We start from the raw sequence: 14,565 nt of genomic DNA on the forward strand, positions 1-14,565 counted from the left end.
ATCCCAGTATCAACAGATCCACCTTCACCACTTACGGTTTTCCAAGAAATTTAATGCCGAGTTTTGAACTTGTCTAGCCATCCCACAGAAGCTTTTGAACTCATTTACTCCCATAGATTTCGCAACCTCCAAAGCCTTTTCCCTAATAATAGGCCCATTAATAGGAATTTTTTTTAGCACGTGCGCGACAAAACCACACGTACGTAGCATTGTCAATTTGAAGTCCAACAGTTTTCGGGAATGATTTTTGAACCTGATCATTACCGTGTTGCCAAAATTGTTTGAGCAGTTCATTCTTTTTCTTTAGGATGTCGCTTACCTGCGTCTTCCCGATTTTGAATTTTACAGCGAGATTGCGAACACTATTTTTTGCCGATCATACGCATTAATGAGTTCGACTATCTTTAAAAGTTAAATGTTTACGAGAAGATATTGCGCACTTCACACGACACCTAACAAAACTGAAAAGACGAAAGGCCGACCATATTCCCCCACCCCAGCACACACCGAATTCATCAGAAGTTTTACACGTGCCTTAAAATTCCTGAAAAAGAGTTTAGAACCACGACGTAAACCTTGATAAAATTCAGAAAATCGGAAATAAAAAATAAACACACGATTGAGGCAATACGTGGAAGAAACGTTCCTAGAAAAAGGGCCGGGAGCTCTCCCGCTGTCTGTTATGGGGACATCAAATTAAGTGCTAATCTAAACGAGACAGTGCAGATTGCCTGTCCGCATCCATTACAGAGAATGTCCGCTAGACAGAAGCTGCAAACACGTTAAAACCAATGGAGGTGAGTTGGGGAATTTGAAAATGTCCGTTGTAGAGAGATGTCCGTTAACAGGAGGTGTCCGTTAGGAGAAGTTTCACTGTATTTGGTTTTTTAGGAGCATTAGCAACTAAGGCCATATTGCTCCGGCATATGCGGTGGTCATTCCCTGACCTTTCCGCATCCTCCATATTTGGTGGTGACGGGCTCGAACCCCGGTCTAATCAAGAAGCGTGTGCTATGCACTGCTGCTCCTTCCCACCTGGCTATGGAGGCACCCACGAAAGTCAAGTTTCAAAGAGTTCAAAGCGATTAGTGAAGTTGGAAGAATGATAGAGGCAACAGATGAATTTGACAGAATGTGGTAGAGAGATTTTAAGCCAGAGAAGATTGAAAGAGGAGATTAGCATTAGCATTAGTAGAGGCATTTGATGCAAGAAAGCAAGCTTATGCAGCATCAGCCAAAAAAAAAAAAAAAAAAAAAAACCACTTCCACTTCACCCCTCTGTTCGTTCAAAATACCTGTCCAGCTGAGCCTTAAACTTATTTAGGCTATCAACCTCCACCACAAGGGATGGAAGTCTGTTCCACCAACCAACCACCCGCTGGCTAAAAGCAAATTTCCGCACGTCTATCCTACATCTGTCTTTCCTCAATTTGAATTTATGCCCTCTCAGGTGATTTTTCTGAGCTAGAGGAAGAATCCCATCAGCATTGAGCATGCTTAAACCATTCAAGGCTTTATACACCTCTTTATACACCTCAGATCACCTCGCTGGTGCCTAGTCTCCAGACACTGTAATTTGCAAAACTTAAGCCTTTCTTCGTAAGAGCACCCCTTTGTTCCATTCACTAATCTTGTTGCCCTTCTCTGTACTCGTTCCAGCAGCTCTACATCCTTCTTGAAATGAGGCCTCCAGACCTGTATACAGTACTCTAGGTGTGGCCTGACCATCGCCTTATACAATGGAATAATCACCTCCTTATCCCTGCTGGAAAAATTCCTGTATATCATTGACAATACTCCATGAGCTACTCTTGCAGCCCGTCTGCACTGCTCAGAGAACTTCATATCTGCCTGCACAACCACCCCCAAGTCCCTTTCATTCTCTACCACTGTCAGTGTTGTACCACAGAGTTGATATGTTGCTCTGGGGTTGCTGTTTCCCATGTGTAGTACTTTACATTTGTCAATGTTAAACTTCATTTGCCACCTCTCAGCCCATCTGCTCAACCTTTCCAGATCCTGTTGCAGCAGCATAGTGTCAGTAGTGTCCTTGACAACCCTGCCAACCTTTGTATCGTCTGCAAACTTGGACATTAAGCCCGATATACCATCATCAATATCATTTATAAATACAGAAAACAATAATGGACCCAACACTGAGCCCTGAGGGACTCCACTAATAACATCAGTCCACGATGAGCAGTGTCCATTGATCACCACTCTCTGTCTTCTCCCCCTCAACCACCCCTTTATCCATAGCAGCAATTTGCCTCCAATGTCACACTGCTCCAATTTGTGTAGCAGTCTTCCATGTGCAACAGTATCAAAAGCCTTTCTAAGATCCAAGTATATAATATCAAAGTTATTCCCTGCATCCAGTTCTTTTGTGACTGCATCATAGTATCCAATCAAGTTGGTCAGGCAAGACTTCCCCTTAACAAAACCATGCTGTGTCTGAGCTATAACTGAAGTCTTGTCTAAATGATCCTGCAGTGCTTCTTTAACCAGTGCCTCCATTAATTTTCCTGGAACAGAAGTTAAGCTCACAGGTCTATAATTACTTGTGTCAGCCTTTGATCCTCCTTTGTGAATTGGGGTCACATTTGCACATTTCCAGTCTATGGGTACCTCCCCCGAGTCCAAGGAAGCACTCATAATTATGGCTAAGGGTTTGCTTACTTCCTTTGCTGCCTCCTTTAATATAACTGGATAGATCCCATCCACCCCGGGTGCCTTTCGTGTGTTTATCTTCAACAGTTTCTCCTCCACTTTACTCCCAGTTATTTCAAGATTCTGTAGCTTACTGCTAGAGTTGAATACACCTCTGGCATTCCCCTCGCTGAATAACTCCTCATGTGTAAATGTCGATGCAAAATATTCATTTAGTTTGTTAGCTACCTGAGCAGGATCATCAACACTTGACCCATCAATATCAAGTGGACCAATCTGATTCATCCCCTTCCTTCTAGAGTTTACATAAGTAAAGAACTCTTTGCTGTTTTTCTTTGCATCCCTTGCCAAGGATTTCTCGTAATCTGCCTTCGCCTGCCTAACCTCCTTTGTAACTTGGTTGCATATCAACTTGTATCTATCATAGGCTTCTGTGTCATGTGTTAATTTGTATGTATGCCATGCATTTTTCTTCTCTGCCATATGCCTCATTAGTTCATCTGACATCCATTTTGGCCTAAACCTTGAACAATATTTCTTAGTTGGTATGTAAAGCCTAGTAGCTTCCAAAATAAGTTCTTTGAATGCTTCCCATTTTGAATTTGCTGTTGGTAACATCATCAGTTGGTCCCACTGTATAGAATTTAAATACTGTCTCAGTCCATCGTAGTCGCCTTTACGGAAGCAATAACCCTTCCCTTTACCCCTAATGGCAGTTACCTCTTTGAGTAAATCCCACTTCAGAACACTGTGATCACTGCCACCTAGTGGTTCATTTATCTGCAGATTCTTAATGCATGAAGAATCACTGCTGATAATCAAATCAAGAGTATTACTCCCTCTAGTTGCCTCCCGAACATGCTGATGTAGAAAACAATCATCCAATAAATCCACAAAAGCCCTGCTAGTGTGTGAGTAACCAGCCCCCAAAATCCAGTCAATATCTGGGAAATTAAAATCTCCCATTATAACACACTCTGATTTACTGGCCCACTCTATTTCCCTGTACAGTTCCTTATTATACTCATCAGAGTCATTAGGCCTATAGCACACTCCTACTCTCAATTTTGATCTCCCAATGTTTATGTCACACCAAACTGACTCCACACTGCACTGTCCAGCAATGTCGACTGGCTTCACTTCCTTGGTTTTTATGTGTTTCTTAACTAATAGCATAACACCTCCCCCCTTCCTATCCTGTCTATCCTTTCTGTAGACGTTGTACTCCCCAAATTGCAGTTCCGCATCCCTTATATCTGTGTGACACCACGTCTCTGATATCCCAACAATATCTGCCTTCGATGTTTTGAGCAATACCTCAAATTCATCAAATTTATTTACTAAACTCCTAGCATTGGTGTACACGCAAGTATACCTGCACCTGTTTCTATTCTTAGCTACCCTAACACAACCCATGTGTTTACTTGTACCGCAATGGCTCCCAGCAGTCTCTGAAATACCATGCATCTTGTTTTTCAGGCTTCTGCTCATTCTAATAGAAGCAGTGCAAGAATCTCTTTCACCTCTGCCAGTGGCTACTGTCAATCTATTGGTCTTTGTCTCCCCCCAAGCTAGCAGTTTTCCGACCCATCTAACACTGCCTCGATAGCATCAGCAAATATTCTTGCACCCTTTCTATTTAAGTGTATCCCATCCCTGTAGAAGCAATCTCTCCTGTTAACAAGTACAGTCCAGGCTGAAAAAAATTCTACCCCTTGAGCCTTGCACAATCTTTCCAGGGCCGAATTGATCGACAAGGCTCTCATCATATACTCCCTCCTATCGTGTCTGGGCAGAATTGCAGACACTTTCAAATTCAACCCTAATTCTCGGCTTTTGTTCAACAGTGACCTGTACTTGTTAAGTAATTCTGCCGGTCTCCTACTCTTAATATTATTAGTGCCAACGTGTACAACTATATCACCTTTTGTGCCCTTAAAAGATGATATTCGCTCTACAACGTCATTACTAAGTTTAAAATTACTATTCTAAATTACTAAGTCTCTGACAGGAAATATCGGAATGGGCATATGCACAAGTACCACCTTTGAAGCGAAAAGGAATCATACAACAAATAATATGGACAACTGATATCAGGAGAGATTGAATCAACTGATAATTGAGATTTTGTCTGAAAAGGTACACTGGATTTGGCAGACTGTAAGTGGAAATGGACATCATCGAGATTAGAACTGGGACCACATATATTTGTGAAATGAATGCAGAAGTGTTTGGGAGATTTTATTTCTTTTCGTAGATAAGTTTGTTCTATTAGTTTGACAAATCTTGATGAATTCAGTAGTAAGAAAACATGGGAAGGACATGCTGTATGAAATAATGAAATTCTTTGATATGACGTAAACATACCCAACCTTCTGACGTAATGTGGCCTCAATAATTCCCCCCCCCCCCCATACACTACTCGGATCCCCTCCAGTCACTATCTGGCACAGTACAGGCAGTGAGATTATACACTAACTGATCTGGAAGCCTCCTAGAACCAATAGGTTCGGTCTGGTGTACTAACTAGCGGCCAGCATGTGAACACCATTTTAGAGCTGTACTCTCGTAATGTAAGGAAGATTGGATCTCACCAGGATGTCCATAATAACCTCAAAAGACATCAATCATACTGCTGACAGAAGGGACGGGGGGAAGGATTTACCAGAGCTTTGCTCTGCAGACTAAACAAGAATTCCAACACTTCAATCCTCCAATAAGAACAGTGGTGGTACTGACTGGATGATGAGAGTCATCTACCACCTAGTATTGCTGGTAACACAGAGGGGCCAGTGTAGTGTGGGCGCCACACTTCGACCCTTGCTTAAGTTGGTTAACACCTGGGTAGTCACCCACAGTGTGCTAGGTGCTGTATTTCAGGACTTGCACATGGGGATTATATCTAGGCTGGCATAGATCAACTGGACTTTGACGTAATTAGGTCCACTTGACTTGAGTGTCACCCAAATATTAGTTCCATCAGCATTTTGAACTCCCAGGTAGGAAGCACAGCTTGGCATATCTGAGAGAATTTCTGCGACACCCTCAAGGACCAAACTCATACTCCACTACTTTAGATTGCTACCTCTCAAAAGGTATGTTACTCTAAGATTACTGCTACCCAAATGCAGTATCTTGCATTTATCACTGATAAACCTCAATTGCCATTTTAAAGTCCATTTGTTTAATTTATATAAAGTAGCACATCTTGTTATCATTACCCATCACTGTGCCACCTTTGTATCATTAGAAAATTTAGCCATCAAACTTGAAATATCTACATTATTGGATGACTGTTTTCTGCAGCCAGAAAACAATCGCTTGAGAGGCAACCAGAGAGAGTAATACTCTTGATCTGGTTATCAGCAGTGATCATTCGTGTATTTAGAATTTGCAGATCAAGGAACCACTAGGTGGCAGTGTACTGATGTGGGATTTACTTAAAGATTTAATTACCATCAGGAGTAAAGGAAAGGGTTTTTGCTTCCGTAAAGGTGAGTACAATGGTCTCAGAGAGTTTTTAAATTTTGTACAGTGGGATCAACTGACGATGTTACCAACAGTAAATTCTAAGTGGGAAGCATTCAAGGAATTAATTGTGGATGCTACTAAAAGTTTAATACCTATTAAGAAATATTGTTCAAGGTTTAGGCCTAAATGGTTATCTAACGAACTAATGAGACTCGTAACAGAGAAGAAAAATGCATGGGATGCATATAAATTATCAAGCGACTCAGAAGCCTATGGCAGATATAAGCTAATCTGTAATCAGGTCACAAAGGAGGTTAGGCAGGCAAAGGCAGATTACGAGAAATACTTGGCAAAAGATGCTAAGAAAAACAACAAGGATTTCTTTACTTATATAAACTCTAAAAGGAAGGGGATGAATCTGATTGGTCTACTTGACATTGATGGTTCGACTGTTGATGATCCTGCTCAGATAGCAAACAAACTGAATGAGTATTTTGCATCTACATTCACACATGGGGAATTATTAAGGTTTGAAAATGGCAGAAGGTTATCAAATTGTAGCAGGATACTTAATGATTTTATAACTGAGAGCAAAGCGGAGAAGAAATTGTTGAAGTTAAGCATAAGAAAAGCACCTGGGGTGGATGGGATCTATCCAGTTATATTAAAGGAGGCAGCAAAGCAACAATGCAAACCCTTAGCCATAATTATGAGAGCACCCTTGGACTCAGAGGAGGTTCCCACGGACTGGAGATGTGCAAATGTATCCCCAATTCACAAAGGGGGATCGAAGGGTGACACGAGTAATTACAGACCAGTTAGTTTAACTTCTGTTCCGAGTAAAATAATGGAGTCACTGGTTAAAGATGCATTGCAGGATCATCTAGACAAGACTGCAGCAATAATTCAGAGGCAGCATGGGTTTGTTAAGGGAAAGTCTTGTCTGACAAATTTGATAGGATATTATGATGTGGTTACAAAGGAACTGGATGCAAAAAATAATTTTGATATCATATATTTGGATTTCAGGAAAGCTTTTGACACTGTTGCACATGGAAGACTATTGTACAAATTGGAGCAGAATGGTATTAAGGGCAAGTTGCTACAATGGATAAAAGGATGTTAAGTGGGAGAAGACAGAGGGTGGTAATCAATGGGTGCTGCTCTTCGTGGTCTAATGTTATTAGTGGAGTCCCACAGGATTCGGGGTTGGGTCCACTGTTGTTTTGTATATTTATCAATGATATTGATGAAGGTATATCAGGCTTAGTGTCGAAGTTTGCAGATGATACAAAGGCTGGCGGGTTTGTTAATGACAGTAATGGCAGTGTGTTACTGCAACAGGATCTAGATAATTTGGGTAGATGGGCTAAGAAGTGGCAACTGAAGTTTAACCTTGGCAAATGTAAAGTACTGCATATGGGTAGAAGTAACCCGAGAGAAAAGTACCAACTGTGTGGTACTACACTTAAGGTGGTAGAAAATGAAAAAGACCTGGGAGTAATTGTGCAGTCAGATATGAAGTTTTCTGAGCAATGCAGACAGGCTGCCAGGGCAGGTCATGGGGTTTTGTCAATGATATATAGGAATTTTGCTAGCAGGGAAAAGGAAGTGATTGTCCCTCTGTATAAGGCAATGGTCAGACCATGCCTTGAGTATTGCGTACAGGTCTGGAGGCCTCATTTTAGGAAGGATGTAGATTTACTTGTGCGTGTACAGAGAAGAGCAACAAGATTGGTGAGGGGAATGAAGGGATCCTCTTATCAAGAGAGGCTTAAGTTCAGCAAATTGCAGTGGCTGGAGACTAGGCACCTGCGTGGTGATCTGATTGAGGTGTATAATGCCTTGAATGGGTTCAGCACGCTGAATTCTGATGGGATCCTTCCACTTGTTCAGATTACGAACCTAAGGGGGCATAAATTCAAATTAAGAAAGGACAGAGGTAGAATAGATGTGCGGAAATTTGCCTTTAGCCAGCGGGTGGTTAATTGCTGGAACAAACTTCCATCTGTCGTTGTGGAAGTTGATAGGCTGAATAAATTTAAGGAGGAACTGGATGGGCATTTGGAGGGAATGGTGTGATTTTTTTTTTTTTTTTTTTGGCTGATGCTGCATAAGCTCATACACTTGCTTTCTTGTATCACATGCCACTACTACTACTACATCAATTTAATTAATAAACATTAAAAACAGTAAGAGGGCCCAACCAACCCCCTGTGCACTTCCACTTTGGATTAGGCCATGAAGGGCGGCGGCCATTTATAACCATCCTTTGTATCCTATCACTTGACAATCCCTTCATCTATCGTAGTTACTTCCTCCTAATGACAAACTGCTCCAATTTATACAATTAGTCTTAGAGTTCATCAGCAAAATTTAGTTTTTGCAACAACAAATGAAAGAAGCAAAAATGAATGTTACGTAGTTGTGTTAATTTTAATAAGTAATTTTCTAGGGACTACTTAATTGCTCAACTGATTTTTCTTGGATTCAACAACTGTTTTTTAGAATTGTGTATTCAGGCCTACATACTAAATGCATGCACTTTGTACAGTGTATTTTGTACATTATACAGTATAATCTGTTTCTCTCTTTAGTACAACTGGAGAAACTACAATAAATAAAATAGACCACAGCTTGGGGGATTCACAGACTAAAAGAGTAACAATAGCTGCAGGCAGAGTCGAAAGTGATTCTTGTACTGCTTCTATTGTAATGAGCAGCAGCCTAGAGAGCATGTTGCTGGGGATTTCAAGAGCTGCTGAGAGTCATCATGGAACATGTAAATACATGGGCTGTGTTAGGGTAACTAAGAGTAAGAACAGGTGCATGTATACTTGCATGTACACCAATGCTGGAAGTATAGTAAATAACTTTGATGAATTTGAAGTGCTGATCAAGGCATCAAAAGCAGATATTGTTGGGATATCAGAGACGTGGTATCTATCACACCGATATAAGCAGTGCAGAATATGAATTTGGGGAGTACAATGTGTACAGAAAGTATAGACAGGGTAGGAAGAGAGAGGGGGTTATGCTGTTAGTTAAGAAACACACAAAATCTAAGGAAGTGCATCCAGTTGACAAGGGTGGACAGTGCAATGTTGAGTCTGTTTGGTGTAACGTAAACACTGGGAAAGGGAAAATGAGAGTAGGAGCATGTTATAGGCCTAGTGACTCTGATGAGTACAATGAACAGTTGTGCAGAGAAATAGAGTGGGCTAGTAAATCAGAATGTCTTGTGATGGGGGATATTAACTTTCTAGATATTGACTGGAACTTGTGGTTGGTCACTCGCACAATAGCAAGACTTTTGTGGATTTATTGGAGGATTGTTTTCTACAGCAACATATTCGAGGGGCAACCAGAGGGAGTAATACTTTTGATCTGATTATCAGCAGTGATTATTCATGCATTAATAATTTTCAGATAAAGGAACCACTAGGTGACATTGATCAGTATACCGATGAGGGATTTACTTAAAGATGTAACTACCATCAAGGGTAAAGAGAAGGGTTTTTGCTTTTGTAAAGGTGACTACAGTGGTCTCTGGGGGAGGAGGAATTGCTATTGTCAATTGCAGAGAAAAGAAAGTCATGTTCTATGTGCATACCTTCAAGTAAAAGAAGATGTTTTATTTTACGTTATTATAGGTATTAAACCACATTAACTCAGTTAAAAAGATGCAAGTATTTTTACTTTTACTGAAATCCCTAAACAAATATAAAAATAAAATAAGAAACTATACGGAAACATACCTATTAAATTCATCACATTCAAGAGGTAATGTACTGTCATCAGAATCATCACTTTCAAGCAACGCTGATAACTTTTTTCTTTCTGTACTTTTCTTAATAGTGGATCTCTTTAATTGTGCATTACTGCTTTTATCAGTATCACTATCAGAATTACCTAATAACTGTTTTTTCACTTTACTTGATACACTCGTTAGAAGTTCTTCTTCTTCTTCCTCTTCTTCAGAGTCTTTTCCGTCACTCAGGTCTGATACCTCATCTATATCTTCTTTTGAACTGGAATTACCTACATGGCTTTCAGACTTGTAGCAAGCTTTCTTTGATATCTTAATTAAGGGCTCATCCCCTGATGAGGTCATATTACTGCTCTTCGAATCTTCACTATCATTATCTGAATCAAATTCCTTTTCATTCTTAAAAACAGAAAGTATTTTTTAAATATGAAAATAAAGCAAGATAATTTAACTTCATTATAAAAAAATAAAAAATATATAAAAACATACAAATAATTGTTGATTCTAGAATTTCGAACAACATTCTCAATTTTTATTCATCTGCGAAGACATCTGATTAACAATATTGGAAATAAAACATTTTAACTATAATATGATACAAGCAATTTATTAAAATACTATTTCACACACAACTTCTTCTTATAACTAAACTATATACAGACATTTGAAAAACAACTCACCTCTCATTGCTGAGTGATTAAACACGAGTATACATTTGTACATGCATTTGAGTTAGCATTAGGAGAGGCATATGATGCAAGAAAGCAAGCTTACACAGAATCAGCCAAAAAAAATTCCCGTTTCACCATCCATTTGTTCCAAAAGCTTGTTCAGTTCTTCCTTAAATTTATTTAAGCTATCAACTTCCACAACAACAGATGAAAATTTGTTCCAGCAATCAACTATCTGCTGGCTAAAGGCAAATTTCTGCACATGTATTCTACAACTGCCTTTCCTCAATCTGAATTGATGCCCCATCAGATTTATAATCTGAACAAGAGGAAGAATCCCATCAGCATTGAGCCACCTCAAACTATTCAAAGCTTTATGCACCTCAATCAGATCACCTCACAGGTGGCTAGTCTCCAGACGTTGCAGTTTGCAGAACTTAAGCCTTTCTTGGTAAGAGGACCCTTTGTTCCTCTCACCAATCTTGTTGCTCTTCTTTGTACTCATTCTAGCAACTCTATATCCTTTCTAAAATGAGGCCTCCAGACTTGTATGCAGTATTCAAGGTGTGGCCTGACCACTGCCTTATACAAGGAGATAATCACCTCCTTCCTTATCTCTGCTAGCAAAATTCCTATATATCATTGACAAGACCCCCATGACCTGCTCTGGGAGCCTGCCTGCACTGCTCAGAAAACTTCATATCTGACTGCACCATTAGCTTCAGGACATTTTCATTCTCTACATCCGAGTGTAGTACCACACAGTTGGTACGTTTCTCTGGGGTTACTGCTATCAATATAGAGTACTTTGCATTTGTCAATGTTAAACTTCAGTTGCTACTTCTCAGCTCATCTGCCCAACTTTTCTAGATCCTGTTGCAGTAGCATACTGTCATTAACATCCCTGCCAACGTTTGTACCATCTGTAAACTTTAACATTAAGCCTGATATACCTTCTGATATCATTGATAAATATACAAAACAACAATGGGCTCAACACTGAACCCTGGGGTACTCCACTAATAACACTAGTCCACGAAGAGCAGGGTCCATTGATTACCACTCTGTCTTCTCCCACTCAACCATCCTTTTATTCATTGTAGCAAGTTGCCCTTAGTGCCACACTGCTCAAATTTGTATCTTCCATGTGCAACAGTATCAAAAGTTTTCCTTAAAATCCAAGTTTATGATATCAAAATTATTTTTTGCATCCATAGTTGACCATAGTTCAAGCCATTACTGATAAATATGACAATGTTCTTGTATTCTTCCTAGCTTGTGAACTCCTTTGACCCTATGTGGCCTTCCAGAGTATAAACAGAAAATTTATTATTTTAATAACAATTAAAAAAAAAAACATATGATGAATCATTATGTAAAATGAATTATGCTCATCACATTCATTATATGCTTTGTGCTTATTTACTGTTTCACAAGAAACACATGGATTAGGCAGCAAACTCAAGTAAAGGACATTCTTATCAAAACTAAAGAACTAAAATGGTCTTGGGCAGGACACATAGCTCGAAGACATGATGACAGATGGACTAAGAAAATAACAGAATGGTACCCAAGAGGAGCTAGAAGAAAACCTGGAAGACAAAGGCGGAGATGGATAGATGAAATTCATGAGTTTTTGAGTAGTAAATGGATGGCCAGTGCTCAAAACAGAAAGAACTGGAAAGTTGCTGGAGAGGCCTTCATCCTGCAGTGGATTGAAAATGGCTGATGATGATGACTGTTTCACAAAAGTCTGTATACATTGAATTTAATTATTTTAATTATTTAATTGAATATGCTGAATTTAATTATCCAAATAAAAAGGCACTGCCTCTGAAACACAGTATTTTAATAATTATATCAATCTCACTGTGCAACCACTTTTCAAATTTCAACTTTTTTTGCAGTGTGAGAAAGTGGTATTAGTATTCTAGAAAAAATAGTAATATTAAATTAAATTTAATAGTATTAAACAGAGAAATTCTATAGTAAAAACAAGTGAACATAATTAAGTATGTAAAACTTTTCAATTACCATACTATTTAAAATGTGGCAGTAATATAATTTTTTTCCTTGATTTTGTAAAATCATTGCTCAATTTACCTTTAAGTTAAAAAGTTAACTTTACAGATAAATAAATGACATATTTTTAGCAAACCCACTGTTAACTGATGAGCAACACAAACTGCTGGATGGAGATGTGAAATGAATATACAGCAGTCTCAATCTCTTATGATGTATTTAACATTTGTGTACTTTTCTTTGTAAAGTATTAAATTAATGTTGTTATAATGAAAGTCTAATTAGTATACCCTTTCCAGGACTTATCTGCTAACAATCTATCAGACATTTTCACTATACAAGACTTTAATGTATGCAGCCTTTTCTATAATTCAGAAAATTACCTGTATACCTCAACCAAAATGATTAGTATAAACAACAAATAGTCCAATTCCACTGAAATATCATTAGGGTATCTGCTTTATACTGTACCTTAAAAGTTACAATAAAAAGTATGCACTGGCAGCAATAAAATCTTTTTATTTGAGGAGGAGGGTGAGAGCTGTCATGCCATTGTAGCTCATGCTTTAGTAGGTTAATGCACTTTAAAAAGTTACAGAAAAAAAACTTCAAGAATTTAGCAGTAGGTGATTATACCTAGTCCTAATCATTGCCTAATAAGACAATGATTATGACTCATGTGGAATACTATATACAGGTCTGAAGCCTCATTTTAGGAAGGATGTGGATCTGTTGGAATAGGTATGGAGAAGAGTAACAAGACTAGTGTGGGATGCTCTTACCAAGAAAGGCTTCAGTTTTGCAAACTGAAATTTCTGGGAGATTAGGCACTTGTTAGGAGATCTGATTTAGGTGTTCAACGCCTTAAATGGATTGAGTAAGTCAGTGCTGATGAATCCTTTCTCTTGCTCAGACTACACACATGAAAGGGGAACATAAATTCAAGTTGACAAAGGATGGTTGCAGATTGAATGTATGGAAATTTGTCTTCAGCCAAAGGGTTGTTGATTGTAGGAACAAACTTCCATCTGATGTTGTGGTGAAGGTAGGTAGTTTGAATAAATTCAAAGAAAAACTAGATAAACCATTTCATTTCAACCCAACTCAAGTTGGGTTGAAATGAAAACAGTATTTGGTAGTTATGATTCAGCTTGGGCACGAAGATATTTTCATAATGGAGACAGGTGGAAAGGAATACCCATGATGTCCTATTAACTATTTATCACGCATTTGCTTGTAGAGATAAGGAGGCTTTAATCCCACTGTGTGGCAATTGTAAGGCCACACTTGCAATATTGTTTTCAAGTGAGGAGACCACAACTAAAAAAAAATTACATCAAGCTTCTTTAAGGACTGGCAAAAACTGGCACAACCTGTCTGATAAGATTGGTAAAAGGGCATCTATATGAGGAAAGACTTTGAATATGTGATAACAGAGTTTGATAATGTCTCAGAGGAGACTTGACTGAAGTGCATAAGGTTCTGAGAGCAGTAAATAAAATGAATAACAGTGAAATTTTCACCATCATCATAAATCGTATTAATCACACAATCCTAAATGAATTCCAGAACTAAGGGCCATAAATTCAAATTACAGGGAAAGAGATTTACGCCGGATCGCAAGGTTTTCTTTTAGACAGTAAGCAGCTCATTAGGGGACTAAGTTGCCTCTACGATTGAGGCTGACAGCTTAGGGAAATTCAAAGATCAGCTGGATAGATACCTATATGAGTTGGGAGTCACTATTATTATATTATTTTATTTGTTTATTTATTTATTTTTTTAATTAATTATTATTATTATTTTTTTTGTCTGGTGCAGCAAAAGCCTTGGGCTTCCTTGTGCCATATGGTTAATACTAGATGACAATAACTAATAAGGGAAATTTCAAACCAAAGGTTACTGTCTGAACAAGAGTTACTTTACTGGCTGAAGTGATTTGACCCTGGACAGGTTACGTGG

General features: G+C 38.7%; 1 protein-coding gene across 1 annotated transcript in view; it reads right to left on the bottom strand.

Annotated features, from left to right (window-relative positions):
* The window catches only part of LOC150075748 (uncharacterized), a 205,196-nt gene that overhangs the window by 115,529 nt on the left and 75,102 nt on the right, over positions 1–14,565 (bottom strand). Inside the window, exon 5 of the mRNA XM_090387601.1 lies at positions 9,900–10,309. Within this exon, the coding sequence (XP_090243727.1) occupies positions 9,900–10,309 (410 nt within the window). The remainder of the gene's footprint in view (positions 1–9,899; positions 10,310–14,565) is intronic.

Source organism: Mastigoproctus giganteus, chromosome 13 (assembly GCF_048544385.1).
Source record: "Mastigoproctus giganteus isolate SK-2022 chromosome 13, ASM4854438v1, whole genome shotgun sequence".
Taxonomy (NCBI): Eukaryota; Metazoa; Arthropoda; class Arachnida; order Uropygi; family Thelyphonidae; genus Mastigoproctus; species Mastigoproctus giganteus.